We start from the raw sequence: 14,821 nt of genomic DNA, 5'->3' as shown, positions 1-14,821 counted from the left end.
CCTGACCATTAATTCAACATAGGAGCAATTCTTTTTATACTAAAATTCAATCTACATTTTTTTCAAAATCAAAGAGGCTGGGCTCCATTTGTATTTTTATAATGTGCAAAAATACTTAGTATACTCATACGAAAGGATCACCAAATTAGAGAGTTCACTAAAGATGACTCAGAGTATCTCATTTTACAATACGCAGACGATACTTCTTTCATACTTGATTGATTATCAGAGTCGTTGGGTACATATCTCCTTTCTCTAGCAAACAATAGCAAGTGTATCAGACCTTAATATAAATGTAGACAAGAAAACGTTTATTTTGGATGGGGTAAAAGATTTAGGCCAGTATACTATGTGTGTATCCTTTGGATTGGGGTGAAGTTCAAGAAGATTAACACTTCTTAGGATACATTTCTAATTCTATGTGGATCTTATGAAATTGACACTTAATCTTATGAGTCAAAGATGATTAAAATTATGAAAATAAACAAAAAACTTGAGCAAACCAAATACTCTCACATTTGTAAAAATAACGTTAGTACAGACGCTTATAAATCATAATTAAATGATGTATTCCTATCAATACATTAGTGTACCTAGTCTAAATAATACAAAGCTTAAAAACTTTACAAAAATCAGTGGAGCGGAACCAAAAGTAAACTCGATCTGTAACTCATCATAGTTGACTCACACTCTAAAAATCAGCTCAATATGTGAAGGATTTTAGAAAAAAAAGTCCGTATAACTGTTTGTTGCGGAATGACGGAATGACGGAACGATAGAATGACGGAATGACGGATAAGGGTGAAACTATATGGCCCCGACAACTTTGTTGTGGGGCCATAGAAATATACACAGCTCAAAGTCTCATTTCACGACCAAACAATTATCATGAACAAGAAAGGTGAGAATTGACGACATGCATGTTCAGACTTTTTGTAATTAAAATCAATATATTGAAATGTAAAGATGATTGATTATTATTTTTTATTGCAAACTAATTCTGAGTTTGTACAAATAGTGGGAAGTGAAGGTTACTGCCTTTGGTTTGAAAATCTGGTTAAAACTAGAAAACTGACAACTTCTGGAATGGCCATGCTTGCATATATGCGTGTGACGCCCAGACAAGTATAATTAATTCCGATACAAACGCAGCTGTTTCAGTTTTCATAAAGTTGACACTAGGAAAAATAAGTACATCTTCAAAGTAAATACCAAGTTTCTATAGCATTAGCTGACTATGACTTAGTTATGCACTGTGGCATGCATTTCATGGGTATCTACGGATAATTATATATATATATATATATATATATATTCACTGAAATCGTAGTACAAAAAGATATTTTCAAAATTAGCGATTTTATAACAAATTCGAAAGTTTTTAATGCAAATTTAAATCCGGGAATCAATTTGGAGAAGCATTGTTCATGTTATACAGTGGCGGATCCAGAGGGGGCGTAGAGGGCGTAAGCCCCTTTGCTTGAACTTTTTTTTTTTTTGTAAAATTATTAATGAGACTAGACTTAGTGAACTTTGCCATTTCCCGGCAGTGTATTTAATTTTTATGCGACAATTCTTTACTTATAAAGATATTTTTCGCTCGTATTTACTGTAATATATTATTGATTATGTTGAAGTCATATGATTCGCTACGGTGGAGTTGATCAGTACGTCGAAAAAACGACACTCAGTCATGCACTTTGAAATTCAAATTACAGTAACACATTGCTTAGGCGGAAGATGACAAGCATGACGCCTTCAAAGCGACAAAAGATTGAGCAAGAACGTATTGACTTCTATTTCACAATTCCACTCAACAGAAAGTAATACTCTATTACACTCTCATGAAAAAAAAAAGTTCCAAAGCAATATTATTCACCTACGAAAATATGTGTAACCCCACACGCCCCAGCCAAATAATAACATTGCTGAATAATGATCCCCAGTCAGTAAGCTCTTACTAGATAGATTTAAAGTCTAAGGTACGGACCATTTGATTTGATAGGGCAGTCTGAGATATTTAAGAGAAAAAATTTTGACCCTGGTTTTTGCCTTAACAAAAGTTCTGGCCGTATCTGTATTGAAAACAATTATCGTGTCCCCTTTTTTGAAATAAGAAAAAAAAAAAATTCAACAAAATTATTCAGCATTAAATGAACATGGTGAATAAAAAACGGGCGTAGTTTTTTTGGGGGGTTTGCATGTAAATCCCATATCTGACCGGAATGTCTGTTTCGCCGAACTGATATACTGAATACTTTTTTCAAGGCCCAACTGCAACCTGCCTGCTGGGTGTGGCCTTTATGTCTCCATATGTCGACCGTCATTCACAACTTCGTTGTCATTTGATTTTCAGACTCATTCGTAGCCTTTGGTTGATTTGGAACCCCTCACTTCCCTTGTTGGGTGAAACATTTCAACCAAACATTTGGATAAAAATTGCTTGTTTGTTTTTGTTCGTGTCGGTCGTATTATAAACTTCATTAAAAGAACCGTATATCATGTTTACAACAAGAAATCTGTGAGGTTATGCTTATTAACCATACAACAAACGAGAATTTTCCATGTCCATTTTTTACTGACAAATCCCACATCAAATATATTAGTACATAGCTTTGGATCCATTCAATCATTTCATAATAATGGGGAGAATGCGGAATCAAAAATGTCCAACCCTAGCTTACACTTTAACTATAAAATATACATGCCCCACGTCAGGAATCGTTAAAAATGTGCATTTTACACTTATTTTATGTTTTTAGCCCCAAAAAGGTAAAAAAAAAAATTCGCCTCGCTCCGCTCGGCGAACTTTACATACTACGCCCCCTCTTTCCAAAATCCTGGATCCGCCCCTGTTATATAAATACCTTCTTCATGTAAATCTGAAAAGGAAGGTACATCGTCTCCCGTTTTTCCCTTGTTTTGTTTTTCTGTCAAGATGTCGGTTTTCATATCGGCAACAACCAGGTAAATTGCACTACTTGTCAAAAATGCCTGATGTGTACAATAGAATTCCTTTTGTCCTGCAAAATCCCATAATCCACATAGAGCGTAATTATATGAAAGACTATTTGAAGTTGAAATCGTGGCAAACACATCAGATATCAGATTTGACGTTCCCAGGTATTCTGAAATGTCTTTTTGATGAAGCTCATTTTCATTTGAAGTTCTTACTGTTTCCGTACTCGTAACATCTATAGTGTCTCTTAGATTACTTTCACTGTTATTCTCTACCGTTTCAATAGTATCGTTGGTGTCATTTGTTTTCAAAGTTACATTCTCAAGACTAATATTTGTAATATCTGTCGTTTCTACATTCATGTTGTCGACTGTTGGTTTACTGCATTCTAGTTGAGAAGTTGTGAGCGTACTATTGTTACTAATGTCATCATGCTTTTCGGGTTCAGCTTCTATAACTAATGGTTTTTTGAATGTTTCTGCAACTTCTGACATGTCCTTTTTGGGAACCTCACTTTTTATGTTTTCATTTGGCTGATCTTGAGTGCTTTGATTTTGAGTTATTGCTCTCTGAATGCGGTCCCCTGTATCATCAGGTATATCTACCAAAACATAAAAATAGTGGCATTTTAACCTTTGCATGAGGCACAGAAAATCAGTACTGTAAAAGTCATATGAAACGATTTTCTGGTAGTTATAATTTGAAGGAAATAATGTATTGAACAAATGCATGCTTTAAACTAAACTTAGTTCTATGTGAACGTTTTGTACATTTGTTACGAATTCATAACATATTAGCGACAACGAATATTGCATTCGGTGATTGCTGAGCGAAAAATGGGGATGTTAATTAACTTTCTTTGTTATGAAACCGAAGTTTAGCGATCGTGACCTTGAAAAAAAATCAATGGGTATCTATAGCTATCAAGTACAAATAAATTCTCTATAATAATACATGTTAAAGAGAGGTGGAAGATTCAAATGAGATATTCATACTCATAAGTCGATGACAAATTTGACCTGACAGCAGCAAGGCACAAAAACGAAAAATGACCAACAGACAAGCAACAGTATACAACACACAACGAAGAAAACTAACGACTGAGCAACACGACTCCCACCAGAAACTTGGAATGATTTAAGGTGCTCTGGAAGGATAATCAGATCGTACTCCACATTTGACACCTGTCATGTTGCTTCTTTAAGTACTGACTCAGTGATAAGTCTAATTTGGTAACAATTCGTTACTTAGGACATGTAGGATGGATTGCATGTTTCAAATGAAAGCAATATTGGTACACAAAGAAACGGACTATTTGATAACAACTGCCATATTCCTGACTTGGTACAGGACATTTAAAAAGAAATGGTGGGTTGAACCTGGTTTTATGGCTAGCCAAACCTCCTGCTTATATGGCAATGTTAAAAAATATCGCTAAAATGACAACACTACGTGACAGGAATACAGTTCAAACAAACGAAAGAACACTCAGCACAGAAAAATGCATCAATAAATAATATAATAGTACTCAGACTGATATGTACAAATAACAGTAACCTAATTGCAATGGAAACGGACCGATTAAATGGCAGTACATCATTTAATTATTTATTTATTATATTTTTTTTAGCATTAAAATAACACCATAGGATAGTTTTTTTAAAATTAAAGGGTAAATTTATATTTTTATTTTTTTAATTTTATAAATGGAGACTCAAAACTCTATACAGACCTCATTTACAACTGACCAATGAATGTTCTGCACCAAAACGTCTTATTATATATATTTGATGTTTTTAATCTGTCAGTAATCATGAAATAGATTCGTAAAGACCAGACCAGATGAAAATAGTAAGTAATCTCTTCCAACAATTAGTTATTCAAACAGTTTGTTTCACAACTTCTAATCGAACAGACCTAGATGCATAAGGTCCTTCACAATATTCAGGTAAATGTCTATTTGGGTTTTAATTCTGTAATTTTCCTACACTACGTAACATGCAAATGCAAAATGTTTAATGTTGTCTGTTCAGTCAAATTAATTAATAAACCTTGTTTTTTTTTGTTTTTGTTTTTTAAATAAGAATAAAATCGTATTTAAATAGCCTAAATAAATGTAACATCTTTATAATCAAGTTATGCAGGTTTGAGTGGCTCGATCAAAACGTGTATAGATGAGATATGTTCGCAAGGTTGATCATCATTCTTAAATCGAAATACAATGTATCACATGAAAACAAACACTTTTATTCTAGTCGTCCGTTATTTCCTTTACACGTCTAAATGAAACATAAACCCCTTGAAAAAAACCCTTTCACCTTTCTTAGTTTTATAATCGCGGCCTGACATAATGATATATTATGAATCGTAATAAAACGGTAGATAAGAACCATAGTAAAAACATATCTAAAAAAACAATTATTTGTGTTCAGTCATGTAGTAAATTACAAAAATTAAAAAAAATTAAAAAAAATTGCACTATTATTGAGTGTACTATGTACACGGAATAATTTATGAATTTGATTGATTGTTGTTTGCTTTACGTCCAGTGGCAATGCATGCATGTTCATGACGAGAACACATACATTTTAAATACAATAGGTAGATCTTACAATTAGAGGTCGACAGTGAGGTTGGACGTGAAACTTGGAATACCACTCAAAATTGAGGATATATTGGATAAGGACAGAAATTTAGCCTTGCAACAGCTGACCACATCCGGACCCCTCAAATAATTGGTGCAAGAGTTTTTAAATTTGCAGAGAACGTTGATCCATGAAATCTACTCTGAAGTCGACCATCGATATTTACGTGTAGTTTCCATTATCATTTAACGTATCTACATTGTAATTTAGATAAGATATTTTTATCTCGCTTTAGTAACTGTTAGAATTCTGTTAAACTGTATTGTTTATTGTACTTGAGTTTTTTGTATGATATTCTATGCTACCAACCTCCTGGCTGGTCTCGTGGGAGAGCGTTCGCCTCGAGAGCGGGAGGTCGTTGGTTCGAACCCCCAACAGGTCAAACTCCCGCTCAGCGTTTCGGTCTAGTTCGAAGCAGGTTAATATTCATATTATATTTACATGTTGTCCTGAATATGCATTTAAATTGCCGCTAGACGTTAAGCAGCCATCCAATATTATCATTTATTTTTCCGTTACTATATAGTGAAGTGTTTTTCTTCGACTGGTTTATATTACACCTTAATTTCCACTGATCAAAATTAAAAAAGGGCAGGTGATATATTTAACCCACACAATGTGTCTGTTAAGATATCTTTGACGGTAAATACTATTAAAATAAATGTGCCTGTTGGGTTATCTTCGGCGGTATATATTATTAAATAAACTCCGTATTTTTTAGTTACAGGGCGGTGTTGAGCTTATTATTCTGTATAGGTATCTTTCTATTACAAAAGACTGTATGTTGACTCTTGATGTTTTTATTTGTCTGTGTCGTTGGGTTGCTGTCGCATTAATGTATACCTTTATCTCTTTTTATTCAAAACCAAAGGATTGACTTGGGTATAGAAACATTGTCATCTCTGGACTTCTCCCGTCCGACAGTATACCCTTGCTAAAGGGGTACGTCCGTTTGGCTGTTCGGGTGTATAAATACGCAGCTACGTCCGGTCAAAATAGAGATGTCGTATATTCGATGGCTTGTGTAGTGAGTTTCACGCTATCTAAACGTTAAACTGAGAATAATTTGAATAACTCTTTGAGGGGGAAATACGATCTACGCACAAGTTAAATGATTGAAATCTTTAAACAACAACAAACGTCAGCTAAATTTCAAATGAGTCGCATGGCTGATTTTAACACAAGTTTTGAGCCTTTTGCTAAGACAATAATTGTAGATGAAGAAAAAATTTTAATAACACAACCGATCAGTAAGACTATATCTAAAACATAAATGAAATAGCCAAAATAAGTTGAATCATTATATAAATTGTTACCCCTTAAAACATTTTTTATCCATTTTTGCTTTAATGACAACTATACCAGATTTTAAAAAAAAAACTTGGAACACTAAATTTTGACGAGACTGCCATCGTTGTACGTTTCAATATATGATTTATTGCCACTCAATGAAGATTTTTTTCTGTTCTACTCCCTTCCTCCTTGTTTGGCTGGATAGGATACAATGTAAACCCTGATGTGGACTACGTTATTTCATGTTTTAAAAAAAATAATGGAAAGAGAAAAATGATGAAAGAAATGCTAAAACTTACGCTTAAAAATCAAATATATAAAAAAGAATTGGAAAACTGTTTGAGACAATTATCAACTGAAGACTAATGATTATACTAAATGAAGCTGATTAATTGATCATTCCCTTAACGTCCAGTGGCAAATATGTCATGCATATTCACGACGAGATGAAAAATGTATCCACCTGAATCAAATGATAACAATTAACGTGACACTTTAATAAGACAGAGCGTTGACTAGAGGTTTAACGTTAGCCGTACTGAAATAAAGTTGAACCATGATCAAAATCGTAAGTTAACCTATTAGCGCCCCCTCTTTTTTCTCCATGGTAGACGAATGCCAAAAACAAAACGACATGAATTTACAATCAATAACAGCCACTATAAGTAAATGAGATATGGACTTATTTTGTAAATAAATTCCTATTTCATCCAACAATTTCCGGTTTCGGACAGGTTTGTATTTCCACTGTATTGACCGGAGATATTCAACCCAAAGCACTTTGATTCTCTGAAATTGTTAGTTATGGTATTTTGATGGCTGTTTTTTCACGATCCTATTTTGGACCCTCTGATTCTAAGAGGGCGTGTCTAATTAGTCATGCCCGATTAACTTTTAGTTAATAGAACCTCAACTTTAAGACCTACACCGGGTTAATAAGTTCGAGGTACAATAAGCAACAAAAGAGATTCTTTATGGAATGAGATCGTCCCAGGTATCTTAGATAATTATTTTGCGTTGGATAACAATGAGAAATGCACGAACATGTGTGTAAGATAAGTAATAAACCAATGATATATGTAACTTATTCATTTCCATTTATAATTAAGGTTCGTTACAATAGAGTTCGTAAAATTAAAAGGTGTTGGTAGCACAATATATCATTTAGAATCAATAACTCATTTATATACCTTTTTCTATTTTCCATTTCCCATTTTCTCTGTTAATTATGCATCGACGAACAACAATGTCAATACCATCTGTACTTGATACATCTCCAATTTTTTCTCTTAGTAATCGTCGCAATAAGCATGTCTTCCCTACCGACTCCTTCCCCACGATCATTATTTTAACAAAGTACCGTCTTTCAGTTTTTGAACTCTGCATAAGCTTGATATATCTAAGTCGATCTGCTTCTGGTAATCGATTTATACATGTAGCTTCTGGTAATGCTACAATATACATGTAGGTATATTTAGGACGTGAATAAAGCAGTATTATTTCTCGTTTGAATTTTTTTACATTTATGACTTCGGGGCCTTTAATCATGTTAATACTGTAAATTCAGAAATTATTGCGTGCATTTATTATTGCGGTTTTGTCATTTTAGACTAAAATGCGATTTAAATTTTTGCGATATTGAAAAAAATCCTGTTTAATTTATATAAAAAATTTCAAAATGCGAGTTTAAATTAATGCGATTATAACCATGTCGCATTTTTCGCAATAATTTCTGAATTCACAGTAGCTGACTATGCGGTATGGGTACGGTGACATATAGCTGTTAACTTCTATCTCATTTGGTCTCTGGTGGAGAGTTGTCTCATTGGCATTTATACCACATCTTCTTTTTTTTATATTTACTGCAGGGTTTGTTATTCGTGCTGTGTGGATGCAGTAGAATGTGTCCCCGTGCCTGTAGTGTATTGTCGTATATTTCATAGTTAGGGATTTTTGCTCGTGAGAGAGCTGTCTATATATTCCATTATATGTTTTTATTATTTGTTATTGGCTTTGAAATAGCTGTCATTGTCCGTGAGTACTCTCAGATCTGTACTTAGTGTCACTTTTGTTGTGGGGATGTATAAGTAGCCTGCCACGTCCGTTCTGTGTTTTTGTTAGTTGTATTTCTGCTTTGTATCGATCTAATGAGTTAAGCCCAACTGATTTGTATAGTTTGTTCTTATATTGTATTGTTACACCACTGTCCCAGCTTAGGGGGAAGGTTGGCGATTTCAAACTAGTTTAAACCCTACACATTCTGTATGTGCCTGTCCCAAGCCAAGAGCCTGCAATTCAGTGGTTGCCGTTTGTTGCTGTACATCATATTTGTTTTTCGTTCATTATTTTGTACATAAATCAAGCCGTGAGTTTTCTCGTTCAAATTGTTTTACATTTGTCATTTAGGGGTCTTTTGTAGCGGATTATGCGGTATGGGTTTTTGGTAATTTTTTAAGACCGTACGGTGACCTAAAGCTGTTAACTTCTATGTCATTTGGTCTTTGGTAGAGAGTTGTCTCATTGGCAATTATACCACATCTTCTTGCTTTTATATTATACTTATAAAGAAGAATGAGTGGAATTGTGTTATCAATACAGAACAAAACAAAACAAGGAATGCATCACTTTATTGTTAGTATATCGTCAAACAGCATTTGTCATTTCGGGTTTTTTTTTTATAGATTACTATGGGGTATGGGTTTCGCTCATTGTTGAAGGCCATACGATGACCTATATTTGTAAAACTCCATTCTATTTGGTCGTAGATTGAGATTTGTCTCATAGGCTATCATATCACGTCTTTTAATTTTTGTATTTACCAATAAAAGTTGAGATAACTCATGGAGAAAATATTATTTTATGAAGGAACACATATTTAATTTATCTGTTTTAGGACGAAACGAGAACGGTGATCCTAATTTTCTTTTCATTTCTGAAAGTGCATTTCAAACGTTATCTTATTTCAAAATTAAATCATTTGGTAATCTTTGTATTCAAACTGAACTGATCTTGTCGTGTTTAATTAGATAATTTTGTAAAACCCGTACTTTGAAGAAAAGCTGCGTTACCCATACTATTTGTTTAGTGTTGAAAATAGCATGGTATAAACTATATATTGGCAAAGCATTTAAAAAGTATAGTATATTGTATTTCATTTTTACCCCCATCTACTTAATGTTCTGACACTCACTAGCATGCATCAAAACTAATATCTAAAAGGTCGTTAAATCGAAACATGTTTAAATTCAAACGTTTGTGATACCTATTAGGGATACAATATTTATAAACACAACATATGCAAAATAAAAAAAAAGAAGAGAAAAAAATGACTAAAAGACATCCATCCTCAGGTAAAAATGTGCTAATATCAAGTGATAGTTTCTGATTTCTATTACAATGGAGAAATATAATTGAACTCCTATTTTTCACAAACATCATGTTAAGTATTTGATAGCTAATGATGGTGCAAGAAGAAATGGGAACTCGACAATATCTATCACCTAAGTTTATCACATCGTATGAACATGAGAGCCTATTCTGGGGTAATTCAGTTCACGTTACCGAGCTGGCACCGACCAGACAACTTCACGTCAAACAGTTACTCCTAATATTGTAAGTTCTGCAAACATGTTTCGTTCGCCATGCAAATCCACACTTTGTTAAAATTTTAAAATAAAGAATATGACACAATAGGTAAAATTACAGCTTTGACGATTATTCTGGTATTTAAACATTTTGCTATTGAGATTTGACACAGAATATTGTATATAGCGACCACGTCGTGATAGTGACTGTAATACGTTTATAGGGTCGATTTCAGTCTTCGTTCTTCCTAATAACTTTAGTTTAGCAGTGTTTGGGCAAGATTCTCAACTCTTCTTATGAGCTCTGCTAAGTGTGAACATGAAAGAAAAAAGGTATCATTTGACGGTATGCTACTTCTTAGAAATAGGAAGTTGACAATTGAACAGTGAAATCCTAACGTGTGGCAAATATTCTATTGTGATGTTGTAAATCTGTTTCTATATCAAGGGCCAGATTAATTATGTAGCAGACTTTCTAATTTCGGTGTAATCATTGATCTCAAGTTTACTTAAGCTTGCATATATGATATGGTAATACTCGCTGAATGTGGGTTATTGAAAGTTTTAAAGGAATTTTGCTTAATATGCGTACACGAATAATTTGGCAGTGCGTAATTAATACTCATTGGAATACCAAATGTCTGTTAACTACTAATCAACCAAACTCAACAAATATCCTATCGATCAAAACTTTAAGTGTATTAATGAAAACATCTTCGGTTAATTGTTTTGTTCTTCATAAAGTACGATAGCTGTTCATGACCTAAAAAAAGAACTGTCTACCTATGATTTCAGTTTTTGTAGAAAAAAAATCAGTGTGATAATATATAATATATATACAATATCATTAATCTTTTAGTTGAGCATTTCAAATAATAGTATGGAGCGTAGAAAAACCTAATGTTTTGACATGCTGACAAAATTGTCAAGCTTAAAATTGCGAATTGTACCGTTGTTTGATAGGCTTTGATTTGGTCATTTTTTAATTGGCTTTCCCTTTTTGAAATTTGTTAAAATAACCATCTAATTGACACCACTGCTGGAATAAACCGCATCACAATATATATATATATATATAGGTTTGAACGTTGTTTTCAATTTAGACTTGTTTATATTTTTTCGTTTGGGCTTGTATTATATTTGCCTTAGGGTTTATATAATCCGTTCATCCTATTTTGACTCCTCAAAATTCAGGAGTCTATCCTAAATTGAGGTAAATTGTATGGCTTTCCAAATACCTTTTCGATTCCTAACATCACTGAAGAGACATTATTTGTCGAAATCCGGATATGGTGTACAAAATCCTTTGCACCTTTTGTTTGCGGTATATCATCTTCTCCGCAAGTTTATTGTTTTCTGTTTAGTATTAAATATAAAATTAAGATCCATTTATTACATCGGTGATCCGTTTATTTGGCAATCGCCAATGGTAGTCAGCAGGGTTTAAGAACATTTGTTGTTCGACCTGTTAGTCAAATGCGTTTTGTTAAAATATACTTTTTTACTTTTTTGGTCTTTTGGAAAATGTTGTTTGTGCTGTATTTAGACCCCTCTATATATATATAGACAATAACTGTTTAGTGTCTTTAAATATCAGCTGTATTTGTACGAGGCTAGGAAACAGGTGTATGCGAGCTTTTAGCGAGCTATTACACCTGTTTCGAGCCGAGTACAAATACAGCTGATATTTAAAGACACTGAACAGTTATTGTCTTTATCCTGCAATTAATTTTATACTTTTTTTGCTTTCAAAGTCAGAAAAACTCACATTTATAGCATTTATTTTCGATTTAAAATGCATTATTTTTGTTTATTTTACCTGTTCGAGGCCCCCCAGCGTAATAATATTAAATGAATCACACAATGGTACGCTGAAAGAATCTCGCATTGTCAACAATAATACATCGCTCAAAGTTAATGATTATTTATTATAACATAACAACTAATTTCAACAGTAAAATAGAATAACAAAACAGTGTCCAATTTGAGACAAAAACGTATGGTTTGTCCTACGCGTCACACACCGTGACATTCACTGATCATCGATCGTTGATGCATGGTTGATTTTTTGTGTGTCACACATGTACACATTTAAGTTTTGAACTTGGAGATTTGCGCCATAAAAGACGGAGTTTACCCGTCTATTCATGTTTGTCTGTGAACTGAACGTGGGTTGTGGATCTGAGAGTGGAACATTTACAGACGGAACATGTAAATCAGGTAAGGTAGAGACAGTAGAAGTAGAATGAACAGGTGCTCGGTCAGCTACATTTACATTTTCAGATGGGTTACTCAAAATATTTGAAATTTTTCTGTGTTTATCTTCGTCCATAGAACTGTAATTATTTACTGATGTCACACTTTTATGGCCAGAAATCTGCATGATATCTGTATTTTGTATGTCATTTTTGCGCAGCTTCTGCACCAAATATTTTCTTGCACTGTGATTTGTTAATCTTTTGTCTTTGTCCAAATCACCCTTCTCTTTCATAATTTTCATTATATTTGAAAGTTTTCTTTCCCCATTTTTCTGTCTGATGTACCACTTGTCCGATCTTTTATCATCTATTGGAATTGTCCTGGGGGCAATATAAAAGGGACTATCTGGTGTGCTAAAGTCCGTAGGTCGCTTTGAGGCATATAGATCATAAAAAGCTAAAGGATTTCGGTCCCCTGGATATTCATACATTTTTGGTGCTACTTCGCGAACATCTGCAATATTATCCCCTGTACGTGTTTTAGTTTGTCGTTCATTCAACTGTAAATATCTTGTCCCATCAGATGATCTATGTTCAGTGATATCTCCCCATCTGAAAAAAAAACCAACATTCTAATTTCTTGAAATATTATTCATGTGTACAATGTATTGAAATTATATAGAATGTTTGTTTTGCAGGTTGGTACTGATTGACGTATCCTGATTAATGCCAGGAATACAGTCTGACAAGAGTTTTCAGCTTCATGTGAACGAATATGAAGAGGAAGGAAAATGTGTGTTTGTGGATCTCATTGCATTATTCGATTCAAATAAGTGTTTTGTGTCTGTTAAAAAAACAACGGATTATGTTGTGAATGCTCAGTTTGAAATATCTGTTTATCTTTGGATGTAATAAGATACATGTAATCTATAGCATGTGAAATGATATTCCGAAGAAATGTGAACATGGTGAAATGTATTTGAAATGAACAGAACAGTGTATTATGGGTTGATATACATGACGTACATATGTATATTACACATGAATTTTAAGTGAAGTGTAGGCAGAATATTATTGATGCAACACACAAGTTGTTAAGTATGCAGAGTTTGTTGGCAACACTTTTGATATTGATGTTTACATTAAATATAAAGAGATGGATAACAATACATTGTTATCACTTATATATATTTTGGCTTGTTAGTCCCATAATGACGAAGTCGAAGGGAACTTTAGGTTTGCACTCTGTCCGTCTGTCCATCCATCAGTCCGGCAAATCAGTTTTCCAGACTTTTTTTCTTCACGCCTGAAGATATTGATTTGATATTTGGTGTATTGTTTTATCATGACAAGTTACAGGTCAAGTTTGAATTTCATGATTTTAGCTTTTCTCCATGTTCAGTTAAAGTCCTTTCCCTAGAATTAAATTTTTGATGAAATACCTACAAAAAATGTATTTATTACTAGCATGACTAGATTTCTGTTCAAAGGGAAATGACTCTTTTTTTTTTAAAGATTTGTAAAAGACATTGTATTAAGATAAATGAAATTTTGGATTTTTTACTTTTCTTTAGTAAATTGTTTGTAGAATTTACTGGTATGTTTGTTTGTTATTTTATGTAGTTAACATCATGACAAGTTATAGATCAAGTTATAATTTCGTTCCATTACAATGAATTTTTAACCGGTAGGGGACTGTTTATTGCCATGCAATACTCACAGAATGCTTGTTTTTTTAAGGCTCACCTGAGTGTATAATGCTCTGTGACTCCTCGTAATCCAAAATGAATTGAGTTGTTAAGCCATATGATATTCAACAATGCGTGTGGGTTGGAGCTGCCAAGAAGATTTTTCTCGAATAAGAGATTTATTTCATCATCAGTTAATGGATCTGCACGCTGTGGTTTATTTCCTTTTCCTTCCTTTTTTAACGCTTTTTGTTTGGCTTTTAATGCATTCCTAGTTAAGTTGAAAGTTGTATCGTTATTGTCCTCTGTTATTATTGTGTGTCCATATTTATGATATTTAAGAGTTCTGTCAATGCTTCCAACCATACCTCTCAGTGAAGATGACTCGTATTCATTACCATCCTTTTTTCTGACCGTTGATAAGAAATTTGCCAGGACAACATCTAAATCTGAG

At 33.4% G+C, this 14,821-nt stretch overlaps 2 protein-coding genes and 3 long non-coding RNA genes across 6 annotated transcripts in view; 2 read left to right on the top strand and 3 right to left on the bottom strand.

Moving 5' to 3' along the window:
* Positions 1–14,821, bottom strand: part of LOC127720208 (uncharacterized) — a 220,975-nt gene that overhangs the window by 118,257 nt on the left and 87,897 nt on the right. The gene's annotated exons all lie outside the window — the stretch shown is intronic.
* LOC127720209 (uncharacterized) overlaps positions 1–14,821 on the bottom strand; it is a 190,474-nt gene that overhangs the window by 118,394 nt on the left and 57,259 nt on the right. The window lies entirely within an intron of this gene.
* LOC127720212 (uncharacterized) overlaps positions 1–14,821 on the top strand; it is a 72,811-nt gene that overhangs the window by 17,149 nt on the left and 40,841 nt on the right. The window lies entirely within an intron of this gene.
* LOC127720206 (uncharacterized) overlaps positions 1–14,821 on the bottom strand; it is a 106,186-nt gene that overhangs the window by 72,099 nt on the left and 19,266 nt on the right. For both annotated transcript variants that reach the window (XM_052226681.1, XM_052226682.1), the window contains exons 8-9: positions 8,088–8,348; positions 2,868–3,560 (exon numbers count right to left, since the gene is read on the bottom strand). In XM_052226681.1, coding sequence (XP_052082641.1) covers positions 2,868–3,560; positions 8,088–8,348 — 954 coding nt within the window. The remainder of the gene's footprint in view (positions 1–2,867; positions 3,561–8,087; positions 8,349–14,821) is intronic.
* Positions 12,524–13,863, top strand: LOC127720211 (uncharacterized). The gene is made up of 2 exons (XR_007990667.1): positions 12,524–12,701; positions 13,378–13,863. It is a non-coding gene; the product is annotated as an uncharacterized LOC127720211 (long non-coding RNA).

This window comes from Mytilus californianus, unplaced genomic scaffold (assembly GCF_021869535.1).
Source record: "Mytilus californianus isolate M0D057914Y unplaced genomic scaffold, xbMytCali1.0.p SCAF_11, whole genome shotgun sequence".
NCBI classification, from domain to species: Eukaryota; Metazoa; Mollusca; class Bivalvia; order Mytilida; family Mytilidae; genus Mytilus; species Mytilus californianus.
The sequence above is the reverse complement of the archived record's forward strand: the minus strand, read 5'-3'. Positions and strand labels throughout refer to the sequence as shown.